Source organism: Zalophus californianus, chromosome 10 (assembly GCF_009762305.2).
Source record: "Zalophus californianus isolate mZalCal1 chromosome 10, mZalCal1.pri.v2, whole genome shotgun sequence".
NCBI classification, from domain to species: domain Eukaryota; kingdom Metazoa; phylum Chordata; class Mammalia; order Carnivora; family Otariidae; genus Zalophus; species Zalophus californianus.
In genome coordinates this window covers 15,978,673-15,997,055 of record NC_045604.1, presented here as the reverse complement: position 1 = coordinate 15,997,055, position 18,383 = coordinate 15,978,673, and the positions used below count along the sequence as shown (strand labels likewise).

General features: G+C 38.1%; 1 protein-coding gene across 1 annotated transcript in view; it reads right to left on the bottom strand.

The window, feature by feature from the left end:
* The window catches only part of USH2A (usherin), a 717,806-nt gene that overhangs the window by 236,138 nt on the left and 463,285 nt on the right, over positions 1–18,383 (bottom strand). The window contains exons 41-42 of the mRNA XM_027612135.2: positions 8,294–8,628; positions 7,250–7,372 (exon numbers count right to left, since the gene is read on the bottom strand). Of these exons, the coding sequence (XP_027467936.2) occupies positions 7,250–7,372; positions 8,294–8,628 (458 nt within the window). The remainder of the gene's footprint in view (positions 1–7,249; positions 7,373–8,293; positions 8,629–18,383) is intronic.

Here is an 18,383-nt window from a genome sequence, read left to right as displayed (position 1 = left end):
ACCAATTTCTTCTCTAAATACTAATTGTGTTCCCTAGGGATATCTTGAAAACTGTACCATTTCAAACTCTGTAGGAAATAGCTTTTGAAATCTGCAAAGTGAATGAACACTTTATATAGAGCTAGTAAAACCAACTGTTTGAGGTCAATTTAGGAAGAATGGGTTATTACAATAGTTATTCTCTAAATTACTAATTTGCTGAGACCACCCTCAAGTTCTCCCTTCACCAACACACAGAAAATGGAAAACTTTGTTGTGTTATAGAAATGACTATGGTATTTTTCCTTGTAAAAGATAATTTATAATAAAAACTTATTTATGGAAATGTGCTCATTTCAAGGTTCAGTTGTTATTACTCAAGTGAATTAGAAAGTTGGGTGCCTTTTAGAAGTTGAAGTTTTTATGACCCAGGAATCTGTTTATTTACAGAGTAGCAAATTTCGTAAATGAATGAATGGATATTTCATAGTTACTAAAGCATTCAGTCTCATAACTTTCAGGTCATACATGATTTGGTAAATTAGCATCACAAAAATATACCTGTCCAATAGAGAAATAAGCCCTACTCAAATTTAGCAAGATGTTTCTTTTACACATGGTACTGTCTCTCATGTTGCTACATCATTTCATTCATTCATTCATTCATTCATTTGTTCATTCATTCAAGAATATTTGTTGAACACTAACAACATTCCAGGTGGTAAACATAATGAACATGATATCTGTTCTACTGGAGAACATACGTATTTACAGAAATATGTTTTTAAATGAGAACCCCTAAAATATGGGTTCATGTATTCCTTTTTCTTCCAACATCCTTCAGAGAGAGCATTTAGTTGAACCTCATCCAGTCAGGAAGTCTTCACAGAGGAAGTAACATTTGGGCTAGGTATTGATGACAAGCGGCATTTTGTGCAATGAAGACGTTTGTCTAGAGGGAAGCATTATTCCAGGGCAAAACGTGTGAAGGCTTATATCTTGAAAGGGTCTGATGTGTTTTTGTAACCAATAAAATTCTTCAGTGCAGCCACAGAATGCCTCAGGTTATTTTCATCAGAATTAAAAATGTGTCACCTTTATTGATGTCCTAACAGAATTCATGTGTCAATATTGTCACCAATATAAATCATGCTTCTGAAAATGCAGGGTATTCACTTGCTTCTTCCACTAACTCTTCTTCATATATGCCACAGCCCAGCATGTGCGGGAGTACGGCATCACACATGGGAGGATTTGAGAAACCTCTAATAGCATACTGTTCTTACATCCCCAAACCCTTTGTGGGAATGAATAAATAAGCAAACAAAAATGCAGCACTGTTTCTACTGCTTAAATCTGCAGTTGTTTAAATATTTCATTGATGGTATCTGCCTGTTCTTTATACCACTTATTTACTGTTTCTAAAAATGCTACTGGAGATGTTTTTCTTTTGATATTGAAGAGTAATGCTTATCACCCTTAAAAGTTTTCATAACATGGTACTTTACAGATTGTGAGGGCAAGTCACTGCTGTCATATTATTGTGGCCATCCATAATTATGCTACCAGAATGCTACACCTAAAATAATTTTGCTGTAATTTCTGTCTTTGTTCTACTCTGTCATCACATTAGAAAGAAAGGCAATGAAAATCGTTTTTTTTGTTTTTGTTTTTTTTTGCTTGTTTGTTTTTGGTTTTGAATAAAACATTAGGGAAAAAAAATCTCCTATGACAAAAATTCATTCTTCCACATGTGGAGGCTCATTTTCCATGAGGTAAGGTTTCATATGATGGCACTTGGAGGTAAATTTAGAGTGAAGAAAAAAACTCTCAATGGAGAAACACACCATGACTCTACTACTTAAATTTAAATGTGAAATAGACACATATTTGCTCATTTTGAATAAGTCCTTTCCTATGAGATGGCATGCCAATGTGCACAGAAGGTGGCTTTCATTCTGAGACCCGACTTTTATTCATATTTTGACATTAATGAAGAAAGTAACAGGATCTACCTCACATTAGGGGTCATGGGAGAAAAGCATTCCTTCCACTCACTCTCTGTGTGTCCAAAGTTAACTTCTTTACTTAACAGCTACAACTTAAATATACTTATTCTATAGGAACAGGTCTCATGGAACTGGCCCAGTCTTTCCATATTAGCAAAAAAGGACGTGTCCTCTCTGTACATTTGCTCTTATTGCAAAGGAGGGGAATGAAAGGCATATTCTTTTGAATATTATCCCCCAGAAACTACATCCTCTTTTAGGGCTTGAAACATTTCATTTTGGAAGGTTTAAAAAAAAATTAGAATCTATGCCAGTAAAATTTAAACTTAGATTTTATGATATATTTAGCTAAAGAATTTAATTTTAAAACACTCAAGTCCAACTATTTTTTGAAAATAAGATGAATATTTAATTTTGAATACTTTCATTTATTTATTTAAAAGATTTATTTATGGGACACCTGGGTAACTCAGATGGTTAAGCATCTGCTTTTGGCTCAGGTTATGATCCCAGGGTCCTGGGATCGAGCCCCGCATCAGGCTCCCTGCTCAGTGGGGAGCCTGCTTCTCCCTCTGCTTGCCGCTCCCCCTGCTTGTGCTCTCTGGCTCTCCATATCTCTCTGTCAAATAAATAAACAAAATCTTAAAAAAAGGTTTATTTACTTATTTTAGAGGGAGTGGGGGAGAGGGGCACAAGGAGAGAGAGAATCTTCAAGCAGACTGCCCGCTGAGCATGGAGCCCGACGTGGGACTCAATCCCAGGACCTTGAGATCATGACCTGAGCTGAAATTAAGAGTCGGACAATTAACCCACTGCACCACCCAGGCACCCTGAATACTTTCATTTAAAGATAAGAATTAGAAGATACCAGGAAGGGAAAAATGAAGGGGGGGAAATCAGAGGGGGAGACAAACCATGAGAGACTATGGACTCTGAGAAACAAACAGGGTTCCAGAGGGAAGGGGGGTGGGGCGATGGGTTAGCCTGGTGATGGGTATTAAAGAGGGCACGTACTGCATGGAGCACTGGGTGTTATACGCAAACAATGAATCATGGAACACTACATCAAAAACTAATGATGTAATGTATGGTGATTAACATAACATAATAAAATTAAAAAAAAAAAGAATTAATGGATCCTTGAGGAGTCACATGGAAGTCTCTTTCCAGACTGTCATTGCAAAGAAGTACATTTAGAAATTTATAAATAATAGAAAGGAACAGGAGTTAGAACATACCTCCCTTTATAAACTTAATCAAAGCTAAGTCACTATTATCTACAAGTGAACATTTTCCTTAAAATAGAAAAAACCCTATTATTTCTTATAACTTGTTCCTCCTGCATCAAATTCAGAGCAAAAAGGAGGACATGCCGTCACTGTGTTCTTGGTAGTTTTATCTGATCCCTCAGAAAACAAAGCACTGGAAATCATAAGGGTGGGCTGATGCTTACAATGAGGAGGTCGCTGCCCCCCATTAAACCTTGCCTGGCTCACCTCAGCATCAGATGATAACAGCATGTTCACCAGGTTTTCCAAGTGATGAAAATGTCAGGGAACCCAAAGTTATGGTTCCCCCAACAACCATAACTTGGATATTTTGCACAGAATTATTAAGGAAGAAAAGTTAGAAACTGACAAATCATATAAACCTACAGTTACACTGAGTTCATGTCTACACAGAGTAAAAATTCAATAATGAGGCAACTTAACTGTGTAACTCAGACAAAATCACCCCTTACCTAAGATAATCATAAGAACAAAACTATTTTTGTTTAAACTAAGTTATCTAATTAGCTCAATATTCTATTCTGTACATGGAGTTATAACGGGAAAAATAATTACTAGAATGATTTGAACTTCAGAATATAATAACAATTTAGATTAAATTGGTGTGTTTTCTATCATAAACATATAGCTAACCAAAATAGATCACATGACCAAGGAAATTGACTTCAATTTATATTTACACTCACAGATACATTCATAAAGGGGTGCCCAGTGAATCTTAAGTTAATTTTACTTTTTATATCAAGAGACATGCCATTTAAAAAACTGATTCTAGATGTAGCTATGGTGATATCAGGTCAAAATGGGGAGAGACACTTCAGTGTTCCACTTATTTATGTATATGTAAGATAAGAAAGAAAGAAGGATTGATGGAGTCTGAGGAGAATAGGAAATTACTTGTTCCTCTTAAAGGCATTAGAATTCAATTACTCCTCCCCACTCCCCAAAATAGCAACCAAACAAATAAGTCAAGAAGACAAAAGCCAAAGGGTAGGGTCATTAAGGAGCTGCGAGACAGGTGTGTAACAAAGTGAGCTGAGAGCTCAGGTCCTCCCCTCTGCAATCTGAGAGACTGCTGGTTTACCAGGAGGGGTGGCCAGCCCTGCCTCTACCGAGAAAGATCACTTCTTAACAGGAAAACGGTCGCGGCACACAGTGCCCACCAGTGGACTAATTTCCAGTTTTCTCTCGGAGTTGTGAGAGAACCCACCATGGGCTGAAGGGGCCCCTAGACTATTTTTGGACTTACAAAGGGTACAGGGCTAGAAAAAAATGTTCTCATCATATGAAGACTCACACCATTTATTTTTAATATTAAAAAGAAATGCATATTGGTTTTTTTGTTTTCTTTTTGTTGTTGTTGTTGTTTTTTTACCACAAACTGCTTAGATGGGTCATAGCATTATTTGAATAAAAAGTAATTTTTTTTTTTTGCTAGTCCTAGCAGGAAAAAAAAATCTTTTGACATTTAGCATTATGAGGCTAGTCAAAATACCGCTCAGCATATTTTGTCAGATGTGTACTTCCCTTCCAGAAGCAGTTTTCATCCACGTGTTTATGTCCCCTTACATTGCAACTTGATTTGTGGGGATTTAACTATATCTCTTTTCTTAAATCTCAGATTTGGACTTATTAAAAATTCTTAGAGGCATAACTAAAAATTCAATAATAAGTGTTTGGCTTTGGCTCTCTTTTATAACTTTTCCTTTCTTCTACAAAGAAACATTAACTCTCTGAGGTTTATTTCCTTTTTCAGACAAACATCTCATGGCTAAACATCTGACTCAGTCATGTTAAATAGTCAAGGTCTATTTATTTTGGAAAATGGTATATTTAAGGCACTTAGAGTTCACAGATCATAGAAAGCTACTTTTCTATATGATTTCCCTAGTGAGTGTTGGTGACTAAGTAGTGAACTGGGATGACAGCAATTAATATGGGGGTGTCTGGGTGGCTCAGTTGGTTAAACATCTGCCTTTGGCTCAGGTCGTGATCCCAGGGTCCTGGGATCGAGCCCCCCCCCAGTGCTCTCTCTCTCAAATAAATAAATAAAATCTTAAAAAAAAAAAAGCAATTAGTACACATACAGCCATGGGTGCGGATTGTTTTCCTCCACTAGACAGTAAGGTCTTTGAGGCCAAGGGTTACACTGAATTCATTTTTGTCTTATCCCAGTGCCTTTCAGCAGACAGTAAGCAAGAAGAAATTGCTGAATACATAAATTTCTTCAACTGAAGTGATAATTATAGAATGATGTTGGATGAAGTAAAGCAGAATAGTCGAGTGACCATGATAATTTAGGTTGACTTACAGAAATGGCAATTTCATGTGGTTTACTCTATTGCTTCATCAGATTCATGTGCTGCCTCCCCCCTCCCCCAAGAACCTTACTATATCTGTAAGGTTTTTCCATCACAATCCTTCAAGATGGATGGGAATTTTCCTTAATTTTATCCATTCCCCAAAGAGAATAACACTACAATTAACATTCCTAAGGCACAGAGAAATGAAATAACCCACCCTTCACTGAGTTAACATATTCTTTCATTTAACAACTATTCCAGGGCCCACGATGTGCAGACAGGATGCTAGGGACCGAGGGTGCAGAAGTCATGAGGGCAAAGCCTTGCCTCAGGGTGGATCTGATGACAAAATGGGGTGTCCAGACAAGTCACCAGGCCAGTACATTACCGACACGAGTGCTATGTGAGGGTGTTGTAAGAACACTTTAAGGGGCAGCTGAGTCAGATCAGGAAGAGTGGGCAGGGAAGCCCACTAGGAAATTTCCCGGTCAATGTGTGATGGATAATCTAGTCAGACAAAGGGAGAGGGCAGAGGGGGGGAGAAGCTCAGCGAGGAAGTGTGGCACATCACAGGCCCTGAAAGTGATGTGAATGAGGCCAGGACAAGCCTAGGTGAGGAAGAGGGGAGAGGCAAGGCCAGAGCTGTAAACAGCGCTCAGAGTAGAGCGAGTCAGTGGTGGGTCCAGGAAAATAATGAAGCTGATAGAAAAGTTATTGAAAAACATGTCTGAAAAGGATTCATAAAACAATATTTGTGGGTTTTTTTTTCTGGCGATTTGATTACATTGATTGAGAAATCATTTAATCCCATTCAATCTCTTAATTTTATCGACATCCAAAGTTAAGGCTGGAGAAGTTACATGACTTGCATAAAGTCCCAAACCTGGTTCTCCAGCACAGGGTGAAACCCACCGAGGTCCGCGGGCTCTCCCACGTAGTGCTCTTTGTGGACATTGCCTGTTTGCCTTTCTCCTGGTTCCTTTAAACCCTAGGCTGGGGCGCCTGGGTGGCTCAGTTGGTTAAGCGACTGCCTTCGGCTCAGGTCATGATCCTGGATTCCCGGGATCGAGTCCCACATCAGGCTTCCTGCTCAGCAGGGAGTCTGCTTCTCCCTCTGACCCTCTTCCCTCTCGTGCTTTCTATCTCTTGTTCTCTCTCTCTCAAATAAATAAATAAAATCTTTAAAAAAAAAAAAACACAAAAAAAACCCTAGGCTGAATTCTTTCAAGTCCCAGGCATGCTAACTAAGTAATTTTTTTGTGGGCTGCATCAATGACTTGTAACAATTATTTTCCAGAAGGAGTAAGCATTTGGTAAGTGCCCAGTCATTTCCCCCTCCCCCAGCCCGTTTTGTAGATATTCAGTTTTTCCAAATTCCTCTATTAAGTTTTCATGTCTCGCTAGAGCTGTGACAAAGGCAATAGGTTAAGACTCAAACATGTACAAGTTTGATTTCAAAATGCTTATTTTAAACGTACAGTTAAGATGGCAAACATGAAACATGCTGACTGTTGCAGTTCGATGATTAATGCCACAGATAATCACCAAACATGTTTTATTGCACAACTGATAACATGCATGCACAATGAAGACAAGAAGATGCTCTGAACTGGTCAACGTGCCCAAGACCAAATGCCAGCATTTGTTTTTATAGTTTTTGTAATCTCACCTGCTAAGACCCTTATCTTCATAAAACCACTGAGTTCCTGAATAAATATTGTGCCACAGATTTAAATCTTCTGGGGGATTTGATGCAAGTGGTTGCTGGATTTTACGTCTCAGAAGCTCATATCTAAAGCAAAAGACAAGCAGAAACATGGGGATTATCTCAACTAATGTTATTACCAAAATTCATGTTGTTTCATGGTATGAGTGTCTGGTGTGTGCACATAAACGTAAAAAAAATCTTAATTTACAATCACGGAGTTTTTTTTTTTTTTTTTTTCCCAGATAATCACTATCTTCTGGCTCAAGTTTCAGGTATTCAATTATTGTGAAACAATCAGCTACATTCACATGTTACTATTATTAGTAAGAATGATAACATTTTAGATTTCTTCTATTTCAGATTTGCCAAAACTTTATAGCCAGTTTCACACAAAGTGGAAATACAAAATGCTTAAGTTAATGGTTTCCTAAGACATCAACCCATCAGTGTTTTATAAATAATGATAATATTATCAGCTTGCTACTCTTGGCTAAGTGTCAAGTTGAGGTTGTTACAAAGCTATGTCAGAATCACACACTTTTCTTTCCTCTTATCTATATCCCTGACCACATTCTTTACAAGTTTCCAGATAATAATACCCTGCCAGAGAATTATTGTGTTAGCTTTGGAATTTTGAGACATTTTTGTGTAAATGTATCATTTAGAACATGCATCAAGTTTGTCTAACATATAATAAAAATATATTCTGAAAACCAAGAGGATTACATCAAGAATTGTTAGAGAACAGTGATTGTTGTTTCAAGGGGTTTTAGAGCTTCATAAAATTATATTTCTATCTCGAACTTTTATGGCTCCATGTAAGTAGAGATATACAATACGAAATCGTATTCAAGTTATGAGTAGGGGGTACCAATTAGGAACTAGTTCTACATTCACACGTGAGTAAAAGTCTCCTTCCTTCTTTCCTTCCTTCCTTTTTCCTTCCTTCCTTCCTTCGGAGATAAGACCATAGCATAATCCAAAAGCACAGTCACTTTCTCTTACCTCAAATCGGGTCCGTTTGGTCTGGATGGTGGCTGCCATGAAATCCCAACATACGATTCACTTAGTGGAATCACCAACAATGGGTTAATGCCCTGAGGTAGGGTGGGGTGGGTGGTAACATGGGTAGGTAAACTCTCTGTGCACCCTCCTAGGTACCCGTTACCTCCTGAGCAAGCCACAATGGTGACAGAGTAGTTAGTGAAAGGAATCAGATGAGTAATTACTTGACTTAACAAGGAGGAAGTAACGTTGGTTATTGTGAGGTGAGGATCAGGCATGCGGATCTCATAGCTAAGTATGTCTCCATTCTGCATGAGGGGGGGTTTCCAAGTGACCTGAAATAAAAGATAAATTTAGAATCAGTGTGACAACACAGGAACAGAGCAAGTGAAGTTCACAAGACCTAAAATTTTGCCGTGCCTTGTTTTCACTTAAGTCACTTTCTAAATGCCTCCTTTCGACTTAGCCTTTTGCACTAGACAGTAATGAAGGGTTTGGGATCAATTAGCGTACACCAGGAACTAAATGAAATGCTGTTTCCTGGGTTTGGCTTTTTGTCGTGATACTTTCTAGGACTGTCAGATTAATACACACCTTAGTGATTCATCTCCACGGTGGGTGTTCTAAAAGACACAGAGTACACACATGGAGGAAATTCACACATCCGCATGCATCCGTGGGGCAGCGGCAGGATTTGACAGTTTTCTTGTTTATAACTCAATTAAATGAAACATCAGAACTCCCCGCTTTGCATTGTTAGTATGTACTCTAAATATGTCACTACTTTTTTTTTGGATGGTGAGGGTGGGTGAAGATTCTTTGCATTTTCTGAGGATGCAAAATTGAGTTCTTGAATCTCACATGTGCATAATGCAGAAAGTAAAGCAATAGCAACTTCTATTCTCAGAGATAAGAGATAAGCCTTTAAAAAGGCAAGCAAAAGATGATCCTATTTAACTAACACGTGGACCTGAACCCCAGAAAAAAATAAATATTTTGTAATGGAATACTACGATGTTTAATATTCCTTTTTTTTTGCTAAATTTTGTAAGGCCGTAGTGGTTAACACACTCATGCTTTGGGGGTAAAAGAACCCTAGAAAAATGTATCTGGACCATTAAGAAATCACTTTTTTTACATACTATTCTGGTTCCTCTCTTATCATTGTCTTGCAACGTTCCTTAAATTTTAGAGTATACATTTCATCTCTTAGTAAGCTTCTAGATGGCAGGGCCAAAACTGTATACCCATTTAATGCCATGCACACAGAAATGGAGTTCAGTAAGTAACTGCAGTCACAGCTGATTAGAGTACATTTTTTTCCTTAGCATATGGTTATTTTGAATATTTAAAAGAATTTCCACAGAGCAATATATATGGATATCCATATTTGTAACTCTAAACAAAATCAAAGTCAGAAAAAAGTAACAGAAAAATTATAGAGAAGGACTGACCAACATGTTTCTCTCTTAAATCAAAGGGAAAGTTTAATTTTAACCATTATTGAGGGATTACTTTCTAACAGGTTGAGGTAATTCACTTTATCGCAGACAATGAAAGAATGTCCATGATCTGCATCCTCACAAACTAGTAAAATTACCACTTGTTTTAGTTTTTGCTTGTTTATTACTTTATTATTTCTCTAATTATTTTTCTTAATTATTACTTTATTTCTCTAATTAGTTTGCATTCTCTTGGCTTTTTTGGTGAGGTATAAATATTTCCAAATATTATTGACCCTTTGCATATCTTCCTCTTTAAATTATCCATATTTTATACATTATTTTCTATTGAATTACCTTTTTATCTTAAAATATTAGAAGTCTTTGTATATTATGGGGAAATCTATTTTTCTATAATGTGTGTTACAGATGAATTTTTCCAATCTATCTCTTGGAATTTAACTTTTTTTCTTTTTTTGAGGGAGTCTTATGCCTTGCAAGAAACAATTTATTTTCTAGCTAAATATAACTGTCTTTTATCTTTTTTTTTAATTTTAAAGATTTATTTATTTGAGAGAGAGAACATGAGCAGAGTGGGGAAAGGCAGAGGGAGAGGAAGAAGCAGGCTCCCCACTTAGCAGGGAGCTAGACATGGGGCTCAGTCCCAGAACCCCAGGATGATGACTTGAGCCAAAGGCAAACGCTTAACCAAGTGAGCAACCCAGGTGCCCCTAGTTTTTATTGTAAGGCTTCTGAGTTTCTGTTTTTGGTTTTGTTTTGTTTTTTCCTTTAGAAAGATCCCCCTAATCTTTAAATTATATAAAATTATTTTTCTAAGCTTTCTATTTTTTTAACATGAAAATTTTAATTTCTTGGAATTTAGTTATGATATAATAAAAAGATCTTTTTTTTTCTTACACACAGACTGTCAGGCCAGTACCATTTTTAAAGTAAACCATTATTTCCTAATGAAATAAAACATTGCTTCTACAATGTCAAGCTCCCATGTTTACTTGTATCTGTATCTAAAGTCTAGTCTGCTCAAACGATCATTTGTCTATTGTTATGCCAACACCATAGTGCTGTAATTCAGTGGCTTTATAGTAAGTTGAAATACTGAAGAAGATGTCACCTCAGTATTTTTTTCTTTGACAATTTTCTAGGCTAGTTCTACCATTTAGCCTTCTTTATATAACTTGAGATCATTTTATCTGGTTTGAAACAAAACATTATTGCCATTCTGATTTGAACGATGTTAGGTGTATATGCCAACCTTGGAAGGATTGACTTATTGTGGAATTAAGTCCTTCCATCTAGGAAGACAGCATATTCTCCATTTGTTTCAGTGTAAAGAAGTTGAGAACAGCGTGGGCTCTTGGAACCACCATATTGCTTTGGGGTGAATCCCAGCTCCTCTTCATATGTAATATTAGGAAGGTTACTTATACTCTCAATTTCCAGTATTCTTACCTATGAAATGGGGATAGTAATAGCATCTCTCTGATAGGGCTGGATTAAGCATTGAATGAGAGCAATTCTTAGAACTTAATATGAACTCAATAAATAGTAGTCATCATTATTATTTTATTTTCTTCCATAAGATGTTTATATATATATATATGTTATGGTTTGATTTAAGCAGACCAAGGACAGATCCACCTTCATAAATAGGTGATAATGGTGATTAAGACTCAACTCTTTTCACTCTGGGTTATTATCAGACTTGTAAATGAGCAACACTAAGAGTGCACACCCTAGTAACACAATGCATGGACAAAATCCGGCAGCCACAGAGGGTGGCTTCAGTCTGAGCCGAGTGACTTCTCTGCCACATGAAGACTGAGAACTGCATACCTGTTATCTTTCATTCTGCTTTAGCTGTGGAAGGTGGGGCTGTGCTTGAGTCATCACCATCAAAGTTTTTTTGTGGCATCACAGTTACACAACTTAGCTATTTTTATGTTTTATTTTCTATTAGTCCTCAACTGTACTCAAGACTTCAGTGTAGCAACCTCTAAACCTTTATAAGCAACCTTGTAAATCTTTCACTTTTATAAAGTGAAGAGTTGAGTCTTAAATCATCAGCAATCTTAGAAATTGACTTTATCTTAATCTGATTTTACATTGAATTTTTGCTGGAAATGGCAGCTGAATCTTGTAAGTCCTTTTTCTATTGCATCTATTGATAAAAAATTATATGAGCTTTCTCCTTTGATCAGTTGACTTAGGAAGTATGTTGATAGATGTCCTGATGTTGAACCATCCTTACATTTTTGGAATCAAAGCAAATTTCTCCTGGCATGTCATTCTTTTAATATACTTCTTAATTCAATTTGCTAATATTTTATTGGGAAGTTCTGGATCTATATTCATATATGAAATTAGTCTATAGTTTTACTGAACTATCTTTTTCAAGTTTTGGTAGAACATTTTTTCCAACTTTAGAAAATGCAATGAATTTTCTTAAGTGATTAAATACCAAATAAAACTGCATGGTTTTCACTTTTTCAGATAACCTCTTCGACATCATATATTATTTATTTTCTTTATAATCAAATAATCAAAAACAATATTAAGAATATGACTTTGATATACAGCTGTGCTCTCCAATTTTCCCTTCTTAAAGCTTAAATGTATGCCAAGTCATATCACCTTTTTTTTGCTTATTACCATGTTACTTTGTTTTCTATTTGGCCTAAGTATATGGAGTTTCCCTTGCTTTCCTGGTTAGAACATGACTTCCTATGGGCAGGATGGGGTAGCAGTGAACAGAACATATGGCCCAATATAGAAAGAACTAGGGAGAAATACCAGTCCATTCCTGTTCTCCCCCATCCTATTGACTGGTATTCTTTATTCCTCTTAAACTGATTTGTTTTTTTCTCCCAAGTCCTTGTCACTTCTGGGCATATATTTATTCGTGTAGTGCTGTCTAAAATGTAAGCTCCATGAAAGTAAGGATTCTGTTTTTGTCTCTGGTGCATCCTCAGGGCTTAAAGAGGCACTCATGAAGGTATGTTACTGCTCAATAAATGTTAGCAAAACTGGTTATTGTTGTTGTTGCTGTTAATATTATTGACTATTTCCTTCATCCTAATACTCAGAACGACTCTATATAGTAAATGTTGAGTCAATTTCTTTTTTTTAAATTTTTTATTGTTATGTTAATCACAATACATCATTAGTTCTTGATGTAGTGTTCCATGATTCATTGTTTGTGCATAACACCCAGTGCTCCACGCAGAACGTGCCCTCCTTAATACCCATCACCAGGCTAACCCATCCCCCCACCCTCCCCCCCTCTAGAACCCTCAGTTTGTTTTTCAGAGTCAATCATCTCTCATGGTTCGTCTCCCCCTCTGACGTACTCCCCTTCATTCTTCCCCTCCTGCTATCTTCTTTTTCTTTTTTCTTAATATATGTTGCATTATTTGTTTCAGAAGTACAGATCTATGATTCAACAGTCTTGCACAATTCACAGTGCTCACCATAGCACATACCCTCCCCAATGTCTATCACCCAGCCACCCCATCCCTCCCACCCCCCACCACTCAGCAACACTCAGTTTGTTTCCTGAGATTAAGAATTCCTCATATCAGTGAGGTCATATGATACATGTCTTTCTCTGATTGACTTATTTCACTCAGCATAACACCCTCCAGTTCCATCCACGTCGTTGCAAATGGCAAGATCTCTTTCCTTTTCATGGCTGCATAATATTCCATTGTGTATATATACCACTTCTTCTTTATCCATTCATCTGTCGATGGACATCTTGGCTCTTTCCACAGTTTGGCTATTGTGGACATTGCTGCTATAAACATTGGGGTGCATGTACCCCTTCAGATCCCTACATTTGTATCTTTGTGGTAAATACCCAGTAGTGCAATTGCTGAATCGTATGGAAGCTCTATTTTCAACTGTTTGAGGAAGCTCCATACTGTTTTCCAGAGTGGCTGCAACAGCTTGCATTCCCACCAACAGTGTAGGAGGGTTCCCCTTTCTCCGCATCCCCACCAACATCTGTTGTTTCCTGACTTGTTAATTTTAGCCATTCTGACGGGTGTGAGGTGGTATCCCATTGAGGTTTTGATTTGGATTTCCCTGATGCCGAGCAATGTTGAGCACTTTTTCATGTGTCTGTTGGCCATTTGGATGTCTTCTTTGGAAAAATGTCTGTTCATGTCTTCTGCCCATTTCTTGATTGGATCATTTGTTCTTTGGGTGTTGAGTTTGATAAGTTCTTTATAGATTTTGGATACTAGCCCTTTATCTGATATGTCATTTACAAATATTTTCTCCCATTCTGTCGGTTGTCTTTTGGTTTTGTGGACTGTTTCTTTTGCTGTGCAAAAGCTTTTTATCTTGATGAAATCCCAATAGTTCATTTTTGCCCTTGCTTCCCTTGCCTTTGGTGATGTTTCTAGGAAGAAGTTGCTACCTGTGTTCTCCTTTAGGATTTTGATGGACTCCTGTCTCACGTTTAGGTCTTTCAACCATTTGGAGTCTATTTTTGTGTGTGGTGTAAGGAAATGGTCCAGTTTTGTTCTTCTGCATGTGGCTGTCCAATATTCCCGACACCATTTGTTGAAGAGACTTTTTGCCATTGGACATTCTTTCCTGCTTTGTCAAAGATTACTTGACCATAGAGTTGAGGGTCGATTTCTGGGCTCTCGATTCTGTTCCATTGATCTATGTGTCTGTTTTTGTGCCAGTACCATACTGTCTTGATGATGACAGCTCTGTAATAGAGCTGGAAGTCCGGAATTGTGATGCCGCCAGCTTTGCTTTTCTTTTTCAACATTCCTCTGGCTATTCGGGGTCTCTTCTGGTTCCATACAAATTTTAGGATTATTTGTTCCATTTCTTTGAAAAAAGTGGATGGTATTTTGATGGGGATTGCATTGAATGTGTAGATTGCTCTAGGTAGCATTGACATCTTCACAATGTTTGTTCTTCCAATCCATGAGCATGGACCGTTTTTCCATTTCTTTGTGTCTTCTTCAATTTCTTTCATGAGTGTTTTATAGTTTTCTGAGTACAGATCCTTTGCCTCTTTGGTTAAATTTATTCCTAGGTATCTTATGGTTTTGGGTGCAATTGTAAATGGGATCGACTCCTTGATTTGTCTCTCTTCTGTCTTGTTGGTGTATAGGAATGCTACTGATTTCTGTGCATTGATTTTATATCCTGCTACTTTACTGAATTCCTGTATGAGATCTAGCAGTTTTGGAGTGGAGTCTTTTGGGTTTTCCACATACAGTATCATATCATCTGCAAAGAGTGAGAGTTTGACTTCCTCTTTGCCGATTTGGATGCCTTTGATTTCTTTTTGTTGTCTGATTGCTGTGGCTAGGACTTCTAATACTATGTTGAATAGCAGTGGTGAGAGTGGACGTCCCTGCCACGTTCCTGACCTTACGGGAAAAGCTCTCAGCTTTTCCGCATTGAGAATGATATTCGCTGTAGGTTTTTCATAGATGGCTTATGATGTTGAGGTATGTACCCTCCATCCCTATACTCTGAAGAGTTTTGATCAAGAAAGGATGCTGTACTTTGTCAAATGCTTTTTCTGCATCTATTGAGAGGATCATATGATTCTTGTTCTTTCTTTTGTTAATGTATTGTATCATATTGATTGATTTGTGGATGTTGAACCAGCCTTGCAGCCCAGGGATAAATCCCACTTGGTCATGGTGAATAATCCTTTTAATGGACTGTTGGATGCTATTGGCTAGTATTTTGGTGAGAATTTTTGCATCCATGTTCATCAAGGATATTGGTCTGTAATTCTCCTTTTTGACGGGGTCTTTGTCTGGTTTTGGGATCAAGGTAATGGTGGCCTCATAAAATGAGTTTGGAAGTTTTCCTTCCATTTCTATTTTTTGGAACAGTTTCAGGAGAATAGGTATTAATTCTTCTTTAAATGTCTGATAGAACTCCCCTGGGAAGCCATCTGGCCCTGGGCTTTTGTTTGTTGGGAGATTTTTGATGACTGCTTCAATTTCCTTAGTGGTTATAGGTCTGTTCAGGTTTTCTATTTCTTCCTGGTTCAATTTTGGTAGTTGATACATCTCTAGGAATGCATCCATTTCTTCCAGGTTATCTAATTTGCTGGCATAGAGTTGCTCATAATATGTTCTTATAGTTGTTTGTATTTCTTTGGTGTTGGCTGTGATCTCTCCTCTTTCATTCATGGTTTTGTTGATTTGGGTCATTTCTCTTTTCTTTTTGATAAGTCTGGCCAGGGGTTTATCAATCTTGTTAATTCTTTCAAAGAACCAGCTCCTAGTTTTGTTGATCTGTCCTACTGTTCTTTTGGTTTCTATTTCATTGATTTCTGCTCTGATCTTTATGATTTCTCTTCTCCTGCTGGGTTTAGGCTTTATTTGTTTTTTTTTCTCTAGCTCCTTTAGGTGTAGGGTTAAGTTGTGTATTTGAGACCTTTCTTGTTTCTTGAGAAAGGCTTGTATTGCCATATAACTTTCCTCTCAGGACTGCCTTTGCTGTAGCCCAAAGATTTTGAACAGTTTTGTTTTCATTTTCATTTGTTTCCATGAATTTTTTTAATTCTTCTTTAATTTCCTGGTTGACCCATTCACTCTTTAGTAGGATACTCTTTAGCTCGTTAGATTTTAGTTTTTATTTCTCCAGAAAGGGTTCTCTAATAACTTCCACACTTTTTTCAAGCCCTGCTAGTATCTTTAAAGTCATGATTCTGAACTCCAGGTCCGACATCATACTAATGTCCGTATTGAGTAGGTCCCTGGCTGAGGGTACTATCTCTTGTTCTTTTTGCTGAGGTGATTTTTTTCGTCTTGTCATTTTGTCCAGAGGAGAATAGATGAATGAGAGAATAAAATGCTAACAGGTTAACAATGTCCCCAGCAAATATACTCTATACAAATCAGAAAAGACCTGAAACCAGGGGAAAAGAAAGGGAAAGAAAGAAAAAAGAGAAAAGAAAGAAAAAAAAGAACAAAAGGAAAAAGATAAATACAAAAACAGAAAATACGAAAAAAACCCGAATATGATCAAATATGATCAGGGTAGTGTATAGATCAGTGTAACACAGATTTTGGGCGTATTGGTCTGTTAGAAAAAAGTGCCTTCTAAAATTTTTAAGGAAGAAAGACTTATATATGTACAAAATAAGGGTTGATACAATGAAGGGATGGAAGATGAGTGTAAAGATGAAAATTATAAAAGATGTTTTAAAGGAATTGATATGATAAGAAGTTGTTTGAAAAAAGAAAGAAGATTTAAAAAAAAAGAAAAAGAAAAAAAAGGGAGAGAATGTAATCAGGCAGGAGACTAGAACAAAGCCATACACTAGTGATTTAGGGTATATTTTGATCCGTTAGAAGAAACTGTATCTCAAAATTTTAAAGAGAGAACAACATATATATATATATATATATATATATATGCCAAAAATAAGGGTAACTACTATGAAGGGATAAAATATGACTCTAAAAATGAAAAATAAAAAATGTTTTTTTTTTAAAAGGGACTGATAAGATGTTGGTTGAAAAAGGGAAAAAGAAAAATTAAAAAAAGTTTAAAAAAATTAACTTTGAAAAACTAATGAATCATGGTAAAAAAAAAAAAAGCTATGAATTCTATGTGCAGTATTCCCCTACAGCTGGAGTTCTCCCGTTCTCCTTGATCGGTAAACTTGGTCTTGGCTCGCTGTTCATGCTGTTCTTCTGGGGGAGGGGCCTGTTGCCGTGGTTCCGAAATGTCTTTGCCGGAGGTGGAATTGCCCCGCCCTTGTCGGTCCAGGCTAAGCAAGCTGCTCGGGTTTGCTCTCGGGAGCTTTTGTTCCCTGCAAGCTCTGGTACAGCCTTGAAGAACCAGGGTGAAAATGGTGGCCTCCCAATCTCCACTCAGAGGAGTTGAGAACTCGGGGCCCCGCTCCTCAGTGCGCCCCCAGAGAAAGGCAGTAAATCACTCCCGTCTCCCCGGTCTCCGGCCGCACTCCGTGCTCACCCGGCCTGTGCCCGAGCGTTTCTATCTCTGGCCCCCGGCCCCGTGTAGAGTCTTCAAACCCAGCAGATCCCTGCGGTGCGCTCCCGCGCCGCTCCTCCCGGGGGAGGCAGGGGAGTCTCCCCAGATCTGCCACTTGTTGGGTCCCTGCTGGAGGAGCAGTGGCCCGACTGGGCCGCGGATCACAGTTTATGGCCACCCCGAGCTGAGAGCCCGCGCTTTGGCTCCGTCTCTGCAGCCGGCTTCCCTGCTCTGATCCCTGGGAGCTCTGCCGCACTCAGGCACCCCCGGTGTTTCTGTGACTCTGAGGGTCCTGAGACCACACTGTCCCGCGAGGGTTCCACCCCCCACTTAGCCACTGGAGCAATGTCCCTCCGCGGAGTCGGCTTCTAAAAGGTCCGATTTTGTGCTCCGCGGCTCTATCACTTGCCAGAAGCGGCCGACGGAGGCCCCCTCCCCCACCGTCTATCCTCCCGAATATCGCCTCGGATTCACTTCTCCGCACGTCCTACCTTCCAGAAAGTGGTCACTTCTCTGTTCAGAGGGTTGTTGCTACTCTCTTCTTCGGTCTGCTGTTGAGTTCGTAGATGTTCAGAATGGTTTGATCCCTATTCAGCTGAATTCCTGAGACCAGACGAAATCCAGGTCTCCTACTCCTC